The sequence below is a fragment of the Panthera onca genome, chromosome C1 (genome assembly GCF_046562875.1).
Source record: "Panthera onca isolate mPanOnc1 chromosome C1, mPanOnc1 haplotype 2, whole genome shotgun sequence".
NCBI classification, from domain to species: Eukaryota; Metazoa; Chordata; class Mammalia; order Carnivora; family Felidae; genus Panthera; species Panthera onca.
In genome coordinates, this window is record NC_138346.1 from 107,545,558 (window position 1) to 107,564,954 (window position 19,397).

General features: G+C 39.6%; 1 protein-coding gene across 3 annotated transcripts in view; it reads left to right on the top strand.

The window, feature by feature from the left end:
• Positions 1-19,397, top strand: part of CNTNAP5 (contactin associated protein family member 5) — an 809,440-nt gene that overhangs the window by 411,464 nt on the left and 378,579 nt on the right. For all 3 annotated transcript variants that reach the window (XM_078451401.2, XM_078451402.2, XM_078451400.2), the window contains exon 7: positions 809-952. In XM_078451401.2, the coding sequence (XP_078307527.1) occupies positions 809-952 (144 nt within the window). The remainder of the gene's footprint in view (positions 1-808; positions 953-19,397) is intronic.

Sequence of the window (19,397 nt, forward strand, 5' to 3'; positions counted from 1 at the left end):
AAAAAAAAGCAACTTGTATTTTACTGGAAGAAAGTGGTAAAAACTAATAATAATGCAAAAACTAATATCTCATGTTCTTCCCAGAGACAGCCATAATTAACAGTTCAGTGCATTTCCTCCAAGTTTATACTGTAAGAACAATTTTTGTTGTTGACATCATACATTATACCCAATTATAACTTGCATTTTTCAATCAATATTATGTTCATTTGCCATTTTATCATGTGTTCAGTAAACACCAATATTGACAACTAAGTAACCTTCTATCATACTAATTCTTTATCATTTCCTTTAAAGAAACTGTATCGCATATTTACATTATTTCCTATCTTTCATTTTTATAGAAAATAATTTGGATGTAATCATGTACATAGGCTCTTTTGCTACGATGCAGACTTTTAAACTAGGTCTCCCTCCGGGTGAATTGAGGTATATTATGTTTGTCCCTTGGCTTTCATTTGGCCATACTATCTCAGATGTTTGGACAAGAGATAAATATAACGTTGTTGATTTTCTTTTATTTTTTTCACCTTCTATAAATTATTGTTTTATTTGGTATTAAAAAGGTTCAGAAAGGAAGTGAAATAGTTTTGTAAAATAAGCCCTTAAAAAGCAAGCAATTATAGTTATTTTTATGTGGGCTAATCAGTATCCTTTTAAATGTGCAATCAAGTGGCATCTATAATTATTTGAGCCACTTGGCTCACACATACAATTGAAACTACTAAAATTCACTCTCTTTTCTTTCCTACTCCTTCAGGGCTTATAACTAAGAGTTGATTTTTTCTCTCTCTCTCTCTTCATAAAGCTTAGTTTTGGAGGAATTCCAGTACCAGGAAAACCTGGAACCTTTTTAAAGAAAAACTTCCATGGATGTATTGAAAACCTTTACTACAATGGAGTAAACATAATTGACCTGGCTAAAAGACGAAAGCATCAGATCTACACGGTGGTAAGTTAACATCTTTCTCAGTGTGGTGATTTCTAACATGTTGGAGTAAGTCTTTCTTCCATCCTGAACCTCTTTATAATGTGTTTATATTACACACTTTGAGGTCCTATCAGCCTCCCAAGTGAAACTGGGGAGCAACAGAAAATGCAGGAATCGAGTCAGTGTGAATAACGTTATGAGCAGTAACAAAGCATGAGAGGCACCTGAAGAATTCTATTTTCCTGTCCAGCTGTGGGTAGTGTTTGCAGCTTCCTCTGTGTTAACATAAATGTCTTTATTATCTCTGTGAAATGCAACAGTAGAACCGCAGATTCTGTTAACTTCTATAGCTTGAGAGTTATGTATTTCTCTACTTATCATTTGTATTAAAATTTTGAATGAGGGCTTAAACCTTTGTCTTTGAGATTTCCTCTGATGAATTTATCATGCTAGCAAGTTATATGATTTTCTAATTAATTAACTAATATTTATCTTCCCGAATAGACTATGAGTTTTGTGAGTGTCAGACCGGTCTCTTTCTTGTTCACCACTGCATTCCCAATACTAGCAGACTGCCTTGTATATAGTAGGTGCTCAATAATGGTGTTGATATTTACAACTATATTTGTGGATTGGTTTATTTCTCTCTGTTTTTATTTCATATATTTTGTATCCCTGTTGTTTAGTACATGCACAGTTAGGATTGCTATGTCTCCCTGGCGGATTGGCCATTTTGTCATTACATAATGTTCTTCTCTGTCTGTGATTGTTTTATTTGGTCTGAAGTCTACTTTATCTGATATTAATATAAACACTCTTCAGTGTTTTTGATTAACATTTATAAGAAATGTCATTTTTTTTCATTTGCATACATTTAACCAGCCTATATCACATATTTGAAGTGATTTTCTTGTAGACAGTAAATAGTACAGTTATTTTTAAATCCACTTCATCAATTTCTTTTAATTGGTGTATTTAAACCATTTACATGTAATGGTAATTATTGGTGTGTTGGTGCTCAAATGCCTGTTTTCTTTTTTGTTTTCTGTTTGTTACCTCCATTTTTTATTTCTCTTTTCTCTCCACCTTCCTGTGTTTTTCTTGAATGACTTTTAGAATTTTGTTTTGATTTATGTAGTGTTTGAATGCATCTCTGTGTATACTTTTTGCTGGTAGTTTCTTTAGGTATTATAAATATGCATCTTATGACAGTTTACTGGTATTTCACCAATTTAAGTGGAGTTTGTAAATCTTACCTACCTTTATATTCTTTTACCTTTTCCTGTTTATTATATAATTCTCTTAATTATTATTTCCTATCTATATAACTGAAATCATAATAAGTGTTATTTTGCTTCAACTGCCAAACCTAATTTAGAAATCTCAAAAGAAGAAGAAAAATCTGTTTTACTATTTTTGCTTAGTGTTGTTCTTTATTCCTTCCTGAATTTTCCAGATTTCTTCTTTTATCATCTCATTTCTATTTAAAAAATCATTTTTTGTCATTTTTCGAAGTGTATGCTCATGACAAATTCTTAGTTTTCCCTCAATCTATAATGTGTTGGTAGCTATTCCATCCTTGAAAGATATGTTCTTCGTGTATAAGACTTTGGGTTGAATGCTGTTTTCTTTCAGGCCTTGAGAATGGAGCCACTTCCTTCTGGCTTCAATGGTTTCTGGTGAAAAATCCACCATTATTAAAAAATTTTGCCCCATGGATAAGCTGTCATTTCTCTTTCAGTGCTTTCAAGATCTTTCCTTTGTCTTTAGTTTTTGCGAGTTTGACCATTATGTATTGTGTGATTTCCTTAGGTTTACCCTGTTTGGATTTCATTCTGTCTCCTGAATTGGTGGGCTCTTGTCTTTCACTAAACTTGGGAAATGTTCTGCCGTTTATTTGAGTATTTTCTAGTCCTCTATTTCTCTTCTCCTTTCTGAATGTCACAAATATGAATGCTGGATCTTTTACTACAATTCCACAGGTCCCTAATCCTCTGTTCATATTCTTTATTTTCTTAGCTCTTTTGTCTTGTGTTCAAACTGGGTAATTTCCGTTGTCATATCTTCAAGTTCACTAATTCTTTCCTCATTCCCTTCATTCTGTTACTGCACATATTTGTTAATTATTTTTATGTCTGTTACTATATTTTTCAGTTCTAAATTTTTCATTTGTCTTTATTTTCTGTTTCCTTGCTAAGACTTTCTGTGTTTTACTGGATATTTATATTTTATTACTTGTCTCAAATATCTAATTGTTCCTTGGAGGAGTTTTATTATAATGTCTGCTTAAAAATACCTGTCATGTAATTCTAACATTATTTTTTCTCATCTCAGTGCTGGCATCTGTTGATTGTCTTTTTCATTCAATTTGATGTCTTCCTGTTTCTTGGTGTGACAAGAGTTTTTTTTTTTTATTTTAACCTGGACATTTTAGAGATTATACTATGATGAATTATATTTAAACCTGCTCTGTTAACTGTCTTCCTCTGACAATATTGCAGTAGTAGAGAGGGAGATATTACCTCCACTCTGCTAGGGGAGGGTAGAGTCCAGATTTTCCGCTCAGCACCCATTGACTCTTAAGGGTAAGGTGGAGAGGGCTGAAAGTTCCAGCTCTCCACTAACACTTAAGTGATAGCTCTCCCTGGCTGGGGTATGTATGAAAGCCTCATTACTATTCTTCATGGCACATCCATTAACATTACAATGTGTATGTGTGTGTGTGTGTGTGCGCCCTTCTTATTACTAGACTGTGATAAATGTCATGACTCTGCACTAAGACGTCTTCTACACCATCCCTACAGGGGATGGGTATGGTTCCTCTAACTGCTGAGTGGGGGTAGACAGTCCAAGTTCTACCCCACATGTGGTTTCAGTTGATACTACAGGTAGAGACTTGCTACTCTCTGACAATGCTTAAAGTCCCAGCTTGCTAATCAGTCTTCTTTGACACAGCCTTGGCCAGGAATTTTGACATCTTGTTGCAGCATGAATGAATGGGAATAGGGCCACAGTTTTTCTGTGGTGTTTGGCTGGCATAGAGCAGTTATTGTCTGAAGATAATTCTGTCTTACTATGCCGTTCCTTTCCTGGTTCTTTGATTATAGAGAGCAAACTTCTAATTGGGATTCACTTTTGATCTGCACCAGTTTGTCTCTCCAGGTTGCTGACTGCTTCAGCAACAAGTCTTAGATGTAAATAAGCAAAAAACCAAAAATCTGGGGGAACTTTCACTGTTGTTCTGTGGGTCTCAAGATCCTTATGCATGCTTTCTTCTCTCAACCATTCAGAGTCTTCTTAGGTTTGTTTCATACATAATGTCTGGCAGTTTTTATTTGTACTTAGTAGGAGAAATAGAGAAAATTATACTACTCCATTTTTCCAGAAGTGGAAGTCCTTTAAACTGATACTCCTAAATCCCATGACAAGAGTAGGCCACTGTATCATAGACAGGCCAAACCTGATTCTCTTTGTGATCTGGCTAGTGGAGTATCTGGAAAACCCATAGGTCTTAAATGACCTTGATGTTTATTTTCCCCTTGATAAGTATACCTTATAATGAATATTGTATTTCATTTGGGTTTTTGGATTTTGTACAGGTAGTACATTTTATTTTTTTGTTTGTTTGTTTTTGTTTTATTTATTTTTGAGAGAACATGAGTGGGGGGTGGGGCTGAGAGAGAGGGGGACAGGGGATCTGGAGCAGGCTCTGCACTGACAGCAGTGAGCCTGATGCAGGGCTCAAACTCACAAACTGTGAGATCATGACCTGAGCCAAAGTCAGGTGCTCAACCTACTGAGCCACCCAGGTGCCCCAGTAACACATTTCCTAAAGTGGCCATTGGATTTGAGGGTATGAGATAGATTTGCTTGAAGGGAATCATAGTGGGTTAGATGTCGCCAATATTTTATTATTTTTTAATGTTTACTTATTTTTGAGAGAGAGAGACAGACAGAGTGCCAGGAGGGGAGGGGCAGGGAGAGTGGGAGACACAGAATCCAAGGCAGGCAATGGGCTCTGAGCTGTCAGCACAGAGCCTGATGTGGGGCTCGAAGCCATGAGCCATGAGATCATGACCTGAGCCGAAGTAGGACGCTTAACCGACTGAGCAACCTATGTGCCCCAAGATTGCCAGTATTTTAAAAGGCTTGGGCCAAATTTCGGACTCCTGTTGTTTTGAAGAATAAGGCTGGTGCTAAGAAGGGGTTAATCCTCTTACTCTCATTCTAAGAGATCCATTGACATTGCCTATCCATCCTTGGCTCATGCTCAGGAATCTTGACAATTATCCTACCCACATGTACTTCAGTATATCCATCTCCCAATTGACCTAAGTACTAGATTGCTGATGATATTTTTCTTGAGTCTAGTTCGGGACTTGAGCCATGTGAACACATTCATGCCCACCCCATCCCCACTAATTAAGTATTTCATAATATACCACTTCCTTTAAGTTCAATCTGCCTATTGGTAGTAAGATCACATGCTACTGGAAATTTAGTTTAGAGTAATGTCATCAACGTCAACACGTCTAAAAGGCAGGACACTACCTTCTGCTGTTCTAAGAGTTGGCAGATCATGGTGAAACACAGGCGTTTATAGTAGCATGTTCAGGGGCGCCTGGGTGGCTCGGTCGGTTAAGCGTCCGACTTCGGCTCAGGTCATGATCTCACAGTCTGTGAGTTCGAGCCCCGCGTTGGGCTCTGTGCTGACAGCTCAGAGCCTGGAGCCTGTTTCAGATTCTTTGTCTCCCTCTCTCTGACCCTCCCCCGTTCATGCTCTGTCTCTCTCTGTGTCAAAAATAAATAAACGTTAAAAAAAAATTAAAAAAAAAATAATAGCATGTTCAGTCCCATTGTTCATAAACAGGTTCAAAAGTATGTGACCCTGGGTGTTATAGGTTAGTGATGAGTCACTAAATTCTATTCCTGAAACCAGTGTTACATTATATGTTAACTAACCAGAATTGAAATAAAAATTGGAAAAAAAAAGTATGTGAGCCTGAGACTTACATATAAATAACTAAAATCCTTATGGCAGTATCCAGAAAGGAAATATGCATACATATTACATGTTAGAAACATCTTTAATGATGATATATATTTAAAATTTACTGGTTACACAAAGCAAGAAAAGGAGAAATAACACAGAGGAAAAAAATGAATTGCTGAATATTGGAAGCTTTCATCATCTCCTTTTCTGGGCGAATGATTTACCAAAAACCTTAATAAATGTTGTGTTGATTTTAAACTACTTTAGCACTTACCAAGTTGCCTGAAACTTTTGTAGCGTCCTTCATTCCTGAGAGTTTAATTGGCGGTATTGTTAATACAAAGCACGAGGAAGCCATTTAGCACTAATGTAGTTGGGGGAAAAAAAATCCCAAGAAAACTGTTTTACTTTGCAGGTAGACAGCCTTTAGTTTTAACCTTCAAAATTTAAAGGGGAAATAAAACGTTATTTTTATCCAAAATTGCTTCCATCACCTTGCTTAAGTGAGAATTCACTTCATATCACTACACACACACACACACACACACACACACACACACACACACGCACCTTTATATACTTAGTCTTTTTTCCTTTAGGAATGCTGTGAGGGAAGGAATGGTTTGCATTGTTAATTACAAGCACAAACTCCTTTATTCCCCTACTCATACTTAAAGTTTTCCCCCAAAGACACAGTATCAGCTACAGAATCAGCTTGGCTCCAGGTTACTAAGTCACTGCTGTGCTAAGTAAGGGCTTTTGAAAGGGGTGGCACTTCTGTCCTTTGCCAGTGTTCACAGACTCTCTCACAGCTAGTAAGTCTTGGAAAGTTCAGAGTTTAGCAGGAGAGTCATGGAATCAATGCATTAGGTAGCAAGGGTATGATATTACCCATAAATTATAAAATGTGATTCAAGGCTCAAGGAAGCATCTGTGTTGGCCTCATGCAGCACAGACCTCTTTAGCAAGTGGCATCCGGTGAGTATCACCATTGCAATTTGTCATTCCTTTCTGTGGGACCTGCCCACTCCCTGGAGATTTAACAGCTGTTCCATGGGGATAATTCAATTTAGTCTTTATGGCTCGATTTGACTACAAGACGATTCTCCACATCCCGAAATGCAGTAAAACTAACAGCTTAAAGTAGACATAAAAAATACCTCACTATTCTTCCTCAAATCTTTCATACTATGCTAATACAGCACCATATAATAAACAATCAGAAAGTAAATGGTCCATTGAAGTGTGTGTACAGTACCTGTAATGTGGATGATTATATACATAATATAAGAAATATATTGCCCTGCTAGTTTCCTGAAAATGATTAATTTCATACCCTCCACTTCATAAGAAATGATGCCTTTTTTGAGCTCTGCTTTCCGAGTGTTAATCCCCTCTTCTAGAGGCAAGGAGAGTAACGTGATTGTTGGGATGTTGGCTGAGGTCTAACCCACTTCACTATAGGTCTTAAAATGATTTTTTTTTTTTCATTTAAAGGAAGAGCATAGCAGAAATGGTCTTATTACTTTCCTTGGTCTTTGGTAGCAGGACTATAGATATAGAATTGACTTTGGGGCTAATTGACCATGTCAATTCACTTTTGTGCCTTTGTCTACAAATAATTAAAATTAAGGAATTGAATGGATGATAGCAATAGCAAGCACATATAATGATCTCCTAACCTCATGGCTGCAATTGCTGAACAGTCACAAAATGTCTTCCACTCAGCTATCTGCTACGGAAGCCGCACAGTCTTCTGAACCCAGCACCTGCAGTAACATAATGGTTGATAGACTAGTTACATTCCTAAACATGTAGTTTTGTATTCTGTGATCCCACCAAATAACAAAAGTAGATTGGTGACAGCTTAGGTTCTATGTCCTGAATCTGACATTTAGTTTATTTCCAAACTGTATGAACCGTGAAGTGGGTTTTGAGTAAATATATTCCAATCTTATTCATGTCATTCATTTGAGAAAATTGAATGGCCATCTCTAGTCCACATTTGATCAAGTGATGGACTTCCTTGAAATGAGGCATATAAAAAAGATGTTACCCCGTGGACTTGAGTATAACAGGCATACGGATATATAATAATAGCAGGCTTTTATGAAATTTATCGTCTGTTTGTATCTACTGCCACGAAACTCACTGGAGTATGGTTGTTTATTTCTTGCAGCTCTGAATCCAAGAAAATACACTCAGAGATAAGTATAAGTGTGCACATGAGATCACACACACGCACTCACCTCTGTATATGCACGCACAGGCGTATACATGCGCCTTGACGGTAACCTTTGTCCTACCTTCCTGTGACCCAGAAGTTTATGAAAATTGCTCAGAGAAAAGTCCCTAGTGTCTGGTGAAGCCTATAATCTCTTCAGTTTGTCCCCGGGATCATGTTTCATCTCTGTGAGCATGCTCTGTGATAAATGATACTTTCCCTTGATGGAAGGAATCACTTGAAAAAGCAACTAACATATCATGTCTTCTCTCTGCACTTTCCCGCTATCTTCCACTGTCATTTGACCAGTCTGACATTCACATTACTTGCTTCTGTGTCGTATGCACCTCATACCCTGGAAAAAATATTGCTAAATTATTAGCTTCCAGAGAAGTTGCTTCCTCTCTTTTCATGGGCACATTAAAATTAGTTTCAAGGTCATATGAGGAATAATATGACTTAAAAGTTAAGAAAAAGAAACTAACAGTGGAATGGTTTTTCTCCCTGAAATTGTTCTACCTTAAATCAATGTTATGACTTGTTTTTTTCTAAGATGACTGATTTTCATGAGCTCATCTGGTAAAATCATTACATGAAGTCATTAAAATTTCTTTAGAATGTTAAAAATATACATTTCTATATATTTTTAGGGATATTTGGAATATACAGAATAAAACACACAATAAGCCAGAGAGGAAAACACTATTCTCATCTATATGTATTTTGTTTTTGTATTTTAAATGTATATTTTATAAAGCATAGGTGTTATTTTATTGACAATTTTATATCTTGCTTCTTATGGTTAATGTTTTTCTTAAAATATATTCTATATCTTTAAAATTTTTATTAAAAATTTCTCTGTATAAGCATCATTTAAACGTTAACTCACCAGAGTGTCTTTGGAGAAAACAAACATAATGAAAAAATAATTTTCTGAACATTAAAAAAATTTTTTTTTGATCTTTATTTTTGAGAGAGAGACAGAGTGTGAGTGGGGGAGGGGCACAGAGCGAGGGAGACACAGAATCCAAAGCAGGCTCCAGGCTCTGAGCTGTCAGCACTGAGCCAGATGCGGGGCTCAAACCCACAAACCGTGAGATCATGACCTGAGCTGAAGTCGGATGCCCAACGGACTGAGCCACCCAGGCACCCCATGAACACTTAGAATAGATAACCAGGAGTGAAGATTATTGGGTGAACGATTATGGATTTTTGACTCAATTGTTTAAAGTCTGTTCCAGTTTAGCCTCCACCTGCCCCCCCCCCCGTTTTATCCTTGTGGGTTCCACCTTATACCTTCCATTCATTTGAATATTCACTTGTATTTTAACGCTTATTCATTTTTGAGAGGCAGAGAGAAACAGAGCATGAGCGGGTAAGGGACAGAGAGAGGGAGACACAGAATCTGAAGCAGGCTCCAGGCTCTTGAGCTGTCAGCACAGAGCCTGACATGGGGCTCGAACTCATGAACTGTGAGATCATGACATGAGCTGAAGTCGGATGCTCAAGGGACTGAGCTACCCAGGTGCCCCTCATTTGAATATTCAAATGAATTTAAAAGACTGTGGTTAATTTGCAACAACATGGATAGACATAGAGGGTGTAATCCTAAGTGAAATAAGTCTGTCAGAGAAAAACAATTATATGATTTCACTCATATGTAGAATTCAAGAAACAAAAGGAACAAAGAGAAAAAGAGAAAAACAACCAACCAACCAAACAAACAAAAACAAACTTAAATACAGAGAACAAACTGGTGATTGCCAGAGGGAAGATGGGTGGGGGGATGGATGAAATAGGTTAAGGGGATTAAGAGTACACCTAAATTGATGAGCACTGAGAAATGTATAGAATTATAGAATCATTATATCTTATACCAGTAACTAATGGAACACTGTTATACTTCAATAGAAAAATAAAATTAAAAAGAAGTTGGGTCTAAATGAAACTTGAAATCAACTCAGGCTCTTTTCTTCTATGCAAAACTTCTAGCTAATGAGCTGAGCATGTGTTTTAATGCTCTTTTTTTTTTTTTTCCCCACAACACCAGCAATGTTAGTACCTTCACTTGAAGACGTATTGTCTCAGAGAGCTGTCTTATAGATAATCATGGTGCCACAAATCACAATGCTAATGCCAGAGGAGAGGAAAGGGGGGTGACATATGGACCTGTGGTTGTGTTCACTCCTTCGTCCCTGGGACCTCTGTGAGAGACAGACAGGGACAGACATTGTTATCCACAGTTTATACTGAAAGATGCTTTTTGCCCAGGACCAGGGAAAGTCAATGATATATAGGCAATGGCTATGTCATTCACAGTCTTCTTCCTCTTCTTCTGGAAAGCACTACACCATCAGCTTTTATTCATTTTTATTATACATCTATTTTTTCCTGGGGCCTTGAATGACTTTCACGTCAAAGTGAAAAAAAAAAAAATACAAGGCTGGGCAGATTCGTGAATAGCACCACCGCTTACTTGGGAATTGAAGACCAATGAGGTGTTTCAGAAATGGCCCCTGTGTGGTTTGCTAATTGACAAATAAATCTCTCTGGGGTATCTCTTGCCATGTACAGGCATTGAGGCAGAACCCTTGCCTTTGGCCAGAGGAGGAAAGAGCCGCAGAAGCAATGTCTGGGAACAGCCTAACTCCCTTACACCGACATGGCTGTGGTCTTGGCAGGGGCTCCTCACTGGTTCCGTGGCTCTCAGCGTGTCCAGTGCCAGCGTCCCGCTTCCAGGCTCTTCCTTCCGCATTTAAGGAGGTGGCTATGAGTCTTGCACAGGGATTTTTTTGCCTCCCTCAACCCTCTGTGACCAGTGGCTCTTGTATTCCGTGATGGAAGCTTCTGTGCCTGGGTTTTGAATCTTTCATAATCAGCTGCTCCAATATATAGAAGTTTATTTCCTCCAGTTTCTCCTCAATGCTGGCTCTTTTCTAGCCAGGCCTAGATGCTTCAGTGTTTCTGGAATTCACTATGTACATACCCTGCTCTAAACCTGTTCATCCCATGTTGCTCCCATACCAGCTGAGCTCATTTTTACTTTCAGCTCTTCCCTGACCTAGCCCCAAACCACCCATCATTTTCCAAACTCACATGTAGGGTTGACATTCTGAATCAGGATGAGCCTCAAAATATTCAGCTGCTTCTGAGAGATGGAACAGAGTACTGGAGCCCCCAGGCTGTGCCAACCACAGACCCTTGAATTGCTGCCTTGTGGGGAGGCCCAGAGAGAACTGGTAATCAGACAAGTGTAGATTTCAGGGAGCCACTTAGGAGCTTTAGGGCAGTAGACATATAGCAAATAATTAGGAAGTTTCAGAAGTTTAAAAATGGAACCACCATTAGGGTAGACCAGTGTGAACCTACTGCATTCCTGCCCTGCGTGTGTCAACCCCAGTGGGTTCTCTGTGGCTCCCTGGACCATAGGGCTAGGGAGAATCATGGATTCAAGTCCAGCCTGTATAGAAGAAGTTGCTATGATCCATAAGCAGAATCCACCATGGGTTTGGGAAAGGTGTACTGACGAATACGCTGTGACTGCTGGCCTCATCCGGCCACTCCAGATCCCACCTTCTCCTCAGAGTACCTTTCACCACTCAGCTCCATTATGCTTTCTTTGTTGCGACCCTCATACTTATACAGCATGACACAAGTCAGCATTTGATTCATCATCATCAGTCATCATTATCAAAATATAGTTTATTGAGTATCTACTGTGCTCATAGAAAATGACACTTGCCTTCAATGGGTGGGAAACTTTAAGCCTCTCTCTGCCCCAGTATGCACATACTGGGCATTGAGTCCCGTTTTAGAACTCAGAATTAGAAGCCGATGCAACTTTGCCTGTCTCTTTGTATATACTTTCTGCTCTCCTGGCCACCATTTTGATGGCCGCCCTTCCTCATCTCCTCTCAGTTGCCTTAATGGTTTGGCATATATTTTTGTTTCTTTTGCCACCTTGAATACTCTAATGATTATCAGTGGTTCTCTCAATGATTCCATTCGGTTTCATAGCTTCTTGCTTTCTTGCTTTGACTACAGCTCTGCTTTCCCACCTGTAAGGCCAGGTGTGCTTCTGGCCGTCATACCCCCCAACCACTGAAAATTATTGGCAGGATTCAAAAATATTTTACAAGAGTTAAGGAGGAGAAGTCACAGGGCTAGTGGGTTTAGGAAAGACTTCAGGAACATACAAGAACTTGAGGTAGGTTTTGAGGAAAAACATCTCAGATAATTCTGATGTGATAGGAAGGCATTTCAAGGCAGAGCCACAGAAACTCACAGTGGAATGTAGTATTTCTTGGAAACAATGTTTTATTCTAGTCTAGTTCTTTGCAAGAGTTTCTCCTTTCACTTAAGACCTTAAGTATGTTGTAAGTTTCACAAACTAAACATACCTTTCTGTGTCACTCATAGTGTTGAAATGTATATAAGGAAGGTACTGTGTGTTGAAGAAGTGTATAATCTTTGAAGGCAGTGAGATTAAATCCCAGCATCATCACATAATAACTACAGAATCTGGACCAAGTTACTTTACTTCATCATGATTCGGTGGCATCATCTACTTCATAGATGCATGGTGACTTCTGGGATATTATAAGCATTGAATCACTAATAGCTAATAATAGTGTTATAATTATTTTTATTGCTCCACTTTGCTCATCATTTCTCATTCTATGCTCCCCATGAAGACTGTAGTCCTATGACTATGTCTGTCCTGTTTGGTAAATGGCCTTCGACACGAACAACTCTAAAGATTTTAGGTCAGTGATTACTAACATTTTAGGAGACACGTACCCCTTGAAGAATATAATGAAAATTATGGGCACACTTTATTTTGCATAACATTTCTGGAGCACATACATACCCCTGAAGTCTATCTATGGACGATAAATTAGGAGCTCCATATTGTATTTTAGGTTAGGAAAATGGTAGATAAAATCAAACCTTTTCCATGTGTTTGTAAGTTCCTAATAATCTTATGTAAATTTTCCTCGTTGAATCACCACGACCTCGGTAAGAAGGGACCTGGCACTGGATCTGTTTCATGTGTGACAGCTGAGATGGCTTCTGAGAAGCTCTTTGCTTCGTGTCACAAGATTTAGAAGATATCTCTATCTGCCAAGATCTAGGTTGTTTGAAAAGGACACACACACACACACACACACACACACACACACACACGTATATATGTATATTATTACTATTATTACTATTTAAAAAAATGTTAGCTAGTAGAAGGTGGTTAACTTGCTAAAATGGGCAAAAGAGGACTTAAGGATCCAGAAAGAGCAAGTTGAAAAAGATCAGGTAGTTTCTCTTGGCCCTAGGGAGAATAGACTGTGAAGGAACTAGGGAGTAAGAGAGCTCCCCCTGCCTGCCTCCCAGGCTGAGATTCACACACCTCTTGGAAAGGGAGGTTACCAGGGGACCAGGCAGTCTTTGGATAACAGTGAAACTTGACAGACAGCGCAGGTCGAAGTTGCCTGTGGGAGCTGCCCCCTACGGGGAAAGTGTGAGCTGAGGGCACAGCTGGAACTCAACTGTGAGAAATCATGGGGCTCTCCAGTGACTTTCCAGTCATGGAAGACAGGAACCCAGAAAAGTCTCCCAAATGCAATCTCCTTGCAGTGGCCCTCTAGTGCCCTCTACTGACAGAGCCTAACGTTCAGGTGAGAAATGTTTACAGGGTCCAATTCCAGTGTCAAAAGCAGGCCAAAGAAGGGTGGCTTTGGAGCTGAAACTCAGAAATGGGTAACTGGCACTCTCTCTAGTCTCTTTTATTTCTTTTAAAATGCACGCTAAAAACCAGAGGCGCATTTCTGGACATCTTGAAGAGGGGGTAGGGAAGACAAAACCAGAGGCATGTGTATATTCATGGTTTCATGTCGCCTGGGCATAACCTTGGGCAAGCATAGCATGTCTCACAGGGGTTTAAGTGCAAACTCTTAAATACACGTGCAGGCTTGTGTGAGTAGGGACGTGTTAATTTATTTAACTGTGTCACTGCTTGCTGCCTCAGTAGAAAATAGTGAAACTACTCTTACTCTCTTTTATGGGTCCATGTAATCTGTTACATTGAAAGGAATTTCTCATACTCAGAAGGTTTGGGGCGTGCTGTGGGTAGACTAGAATGTGAATCACTTGAACAATTTACCCCTCTGGTGAGGATTTGACGTGCTGCAATTCTCACAAAACTTCTCACATTTCACCGAAAGGTTTTCTCATGCAACTCACCACCCTCTCTCTTTGAAACAGTTTTATTTCTTTGCCATTTGTTTCCACATTTTTCTCTAATGTCCTAGTTCAGCTCCCCATTCTATTCCTACATCAGCCCAAGTGGTTATCCATTCTCCCCCATGGTGGTCAATTATTACTTCAGTTTCCTCCCTGATATAAGGTCCCCAGAGTACCTTGCTTCTGCCAGGGAAACAGCCCTTTGAAGAACATTCATATTTGTCCTCATTGCACCCACAGAGTCCAGTAGCTAAATAACATGTTATCTTTTAAAAATAATAAGGATAATTTAAAAGTGAAAAATAGATCGACTAGGCCTTTAAGAAAGGTGCCCGGAGATGAAGAACAAGGCCGAATGGACACGTTCAGCCTCCACAAGCCACAGTTGGTGTGTCTGATAGAAATGTCTTGTGTGACCAGATTTGGGGCTGAGGGAATGCCCTAAAACCCACTGTTTACCTCAGTGATGGGTGACCCATGGTGAAAACTTAGAAGCACAGTATGATTTGGGGGAGCACTGCAGGAACACAGTGCTGAGATGCAGTGTTCAATGGTAGCTTCGCAAGGTTAATGGAAGATCAGGCAGCCCCAGAAGAAGCTCTTAGTTTTAGAGGCTCTGGTGGATGTTCGTCATTCTGTTATACACCGGCAAATACAACATTTCACACAGAAACCGTAGCAAGCACCTATCTCATATTCTTCCAGGAACCTAGAAAGCATGTGAATTTTACCAGACTTTTAACAGTGTGATGACTGGGGAAAACTGTTAAGACAATCCAGACTTTTTTTTTCCATGTTTTTACTTATAAAATTAAGTGTTTATAACCAGGGTACGGCCATTTATAGCCCAGAGGTCCAATTTTAGTGCTTCATGACCCAGATAACCCTACAACCTTATACTCCTTACAGGATGCAGTGGGGCCCACGTTTTATAAAAATGTGGGGCAGTTAGGGCTGATACTGCCCTGGGAAAGCACAAGAGTCATAGTCCTCCCAGCGATGTAATTAAATGACCAGCATAGGAACCAATAAGTATCTTAGAAAATGACATTTTTTAAAAGTTTATTTATTTATTTTGAGAAAGAGAGAGCAAGCGTGGGAGAGGGACAGAGAGAGAGAGGGAGAGAGAGACAATAACAAGCAGGGTCTGTGCTGTCCACACAAAACCCAGTGTGGGGCTCAAACTCCCAAACTGTGAGATCATGACCTGAGCCAAAATCAAGAGTCGGGCACTCAACCGACTGAGCCACACAGGCGCGCCTAAACAATGATATTTCATTTTCATTTTTCACAAGAGAATTTGGGGGTATAGGCCAGTGGTAGAGCATTTGGCTGCACAAGAAAATTCATGTTTACAGATTACAGGAAATTTGTAAAATATAGAAAAGCAGAAAGAAAGAAAAAGATCACCGGCATTCCCGTCAAACAAAGGCAACCATAAATACTATGCCAGTGTAGATTTTCCAGTCTTTTTTTTGTTGTTGTTTATTTATTGTGAGAGAGACAGAGACAAAATGAGGGGGGGTGGGCAGAGAGAGAGGAAGAGAGAGAGAATCCCAGGCAGGCTCCGCACTGACAGTACGGAGTCTACCATGAGGCCGGAACTCATGAAACTGAGATCACGACATGAGCCAAAACCCAGAGTTGGACGCTTAATTGACTGAGCCACCCAGGCTGCCCTCCAGTCTTCTTTTTTTAAAAAGGAATATTCTTTCATATAACTTCTTTTGTTTTTCTTGTCATCAACATAGTCTGTAATGAAAATAATAACTTACTGAGCATTTAGTATGTGCCAGATACTCTGTCAACTGCTTTTCGCACTTATCTATTTTAATCCTCGAAGTCACTCTATGAAGTAGACAACTATTTGAGAGAAACAGGAGTGTTAATGATCTTAAAGTCACTTCTCAAGTTACATGGCTAGGAAGTCTCTCTCCCTGGCTTTTCTGATGCCAAATCCATGTCCATTTGCTGTGATATGTGTTATGTACATTTTCTACCCTGCTCTAATCACTGGGTTTCTAAATTTTAGCTAAAGTAACATCACATCATGAAAATGGTGATCAACAGAAGTTGAATAACTGAATTACTTTTTTTTTTTTTTGTAAGAGGAGAAAGGATTCATTTGAATTCCCAGTGAGGAAGCTAGCATACTACAGGTAGTACATGCTTAATAAGTATTTGTTTAAATTTGTGCTGGGATGATTATACCAATCCAGACCATCAGGGTCTGATTAGCAGTGAGAATGTCTCCTTATTTAACACTGGAGGGTGGAAGCACCTTCTGAGGGGAGGCTGTTCCTCTGTATACCTAGTGATCTTCACATATAAGTAAGATATCATTGGCACCACCTACCTTTTAGCCACCTGAGATACAGAATTAGAAGATGACCTTCCAGGGGTGGCTCTGTTGGTTGAGTGTCCGACTTCAGCTCAGGTCATGATCTTGCAGTCTGTGGGTTCGAATCCTGCCTCGGGCTTGCTGTTATCAGCACAGAGCCTTCTTCTGCTTCGGATCTCTTGTTCCTCTCGCCTCTCTCTCTGTCTCTCTGTTTGCTCTCTCTCTCTCTCTCTCTCTCACTCTCTTTCAGAAAGGGATGATCTTCGGGCTGTCTACCTCCAGTAATAATCTCTGTCCCTAATTCAGCGGCAGCAGCATGACCTAATTAGATTCACTGTATGAGTCAGGAGATGAGGCTTCTCCATCCAACCAGGTTACTAGGTAGCTGGGTAAACTCTACAGTTGATTTCTTCTTTCTGGTGCTGTGACTGAGAAACATTCTTTAGATCATCTCTAAAATACCTCTTAAGGCAAAGATTTCATTAAGGAGAGTTATTTACCAGCCCTCTCTCACTGTATGAGTTTACAAGGATTTCCATAACAAAACACCACAGATTGGCTTGGCTTAACAGAAACTGATAGTCTTAAGGTTCTGGAGAGGAGAAGGCTGAGATCAAGGTGTCAGCGGGTTCGGGTTCTCCTGAGGCCTCTCTTCTTGGCTCGCACATGGGCACCTTGTCCTCTCGTGGCCTTTCCTCTGTGTCTCCATGCAAATGGTTTTTCTGTGTGCCCAATTTCCCTCTTCTTTTATAGACACCAGTTAGATTGGTTTAGGGCCCACACTAATTGCCTCATTTTAACTTAATCACCTCTTCAAAGGTCTCATCTCCAAATACAGTCCCATTCTGAGATACTGGGGATTAGAGTCTCAACATATGAATTCTGGAGGAACAGTTCAGCTCGTTACAATTGCTTCAAATGGTATTATCCTAAGACCACTGGCAATACTTGTATCAGTTATCTATAAGCTCTTCTGCCCTCTCCACAAAACAGTAACGTTGGGATGAGAAGCCTCAGGAAGCAGTTAGGGACCCAGATCATTCCATCCTTCATGCAAGCCATACTTGCTCTGTGGCTTTTATCCTGAGGGTCCCAGTAAGCTCCTGGAACTTGAGGTATCGTGTCTACGTGCAAAGCTGCCAAACAGGAGAAAAAGCAGAGGCCAAAGGAATATCCCTGCTGGCTGAGTCAGCTCTTTTTGAGGCTTCCAGGAAGTCCCAGTTAATGCTTCTGCCCTGTCATGCCTCAAAGGCAGACTAAGTCACCTGGCCACACAGATTTGCAGAGGGAGTGGGGACATGTAGCCACCCACTGGAGCCTATTGTTGCCTCAAGTTCATTGGAGATCCACTACAGGAAAGGCAAGGAGAATGGATTTTGAGTAGGGAACTAGGGATCTCTGCCCAAATCTCTTTGAACAATAAAAGTCAGTATAGGAGAGTTCTCATATAAAAAGTGGTGCAGAATCTACTTTGGCGTCAAGGTCTATCATCACCATTATAACGGCACTCTAGATTTATGCTGTCCAATATGGTAGCCACTAGCCATGTGCGACTGTGGAGCATTCAAAATGTGGTTAGAGCAAATTGAGATGAGCTGGAAAGGTTAAAAAATATATAATCTCAATTTTAATATTGACTTCATGTTTAAATAATATGAATGTATTGAGTTAAATGACCTAATATGCAAATTAAAAATTAAGTTAATCTCTTTCATTTTACTTCTTTCTTTTTAATATAGGTAGCAGAAAATTTAAACTACGTGTGTGGCTTGCATTATATTTCTGTTAGTGCTGATATTCACCACCCCAAATAGGAGTAATCTAGTGTCAGCTTCTAATTTTTAAAGTTACTTTTCTGGAAAACTTTTAAAATGTCTATTCAGAGACAGCAGCGATAATCAGAATTAGATATGTTTCTTCTTATTTCTAAATCCTTATAGAGGAAAATGAGCAGCTGGTTTTTATGATGTATTCATTATCGATGTATGAATTTGCCTCATTTTCCAGGCCAGGTAGTGGCACTTCCCTTTCGCACGCCCTTGCTGCTTTTCAGTCTCTACCCAGGATGCCCGAAGCCCATTTGTTTCTCACCTCCGTGAATTTAGTCTAGAAAAGCACCATGTGCATGCATGTGGACTAGAAAGTTGCTTTGGTTGTGGGCCAAGTTTGTACAAGAAAGTTCACTCAAAAGGAAAAAGTGATGACATGTACACACACACACACACACACACACGACACCTTCTTTTGACTGTCCTGCTGTAATGACTTGTTACATGTGCCTACTTCAGTAGACATGTAACCTAAAGATTATAGTAGAAGGGACAAACAATTCTGAAATTATTCAGGTGTGGGAATCATTTGAAAAATAGTAGTCATTGGGTTTTAGCAGCTGCTTCTATCACTGCTTAGATTCCATTCTTTCAATAATCCACACTGATGCCTTTGATAGCAGCTACTAATCCACAATATTATTGTCATGAAAACTTTCCAATAGTACTTGGACAACTATTTAACTAAAACTTCTTTTAGAAAAGTATTAATTTTGGGGCACCTGGGTGGCTCAGTTGGTTGAGTGTCCGACTTCGGCTCAGGTCATGATCTCATGGTTTGTGGGTTCGAGCCCCACGTTGGGTTCTGTGCCGACAGCTCAGAGCCTGGAGCCTGCTTC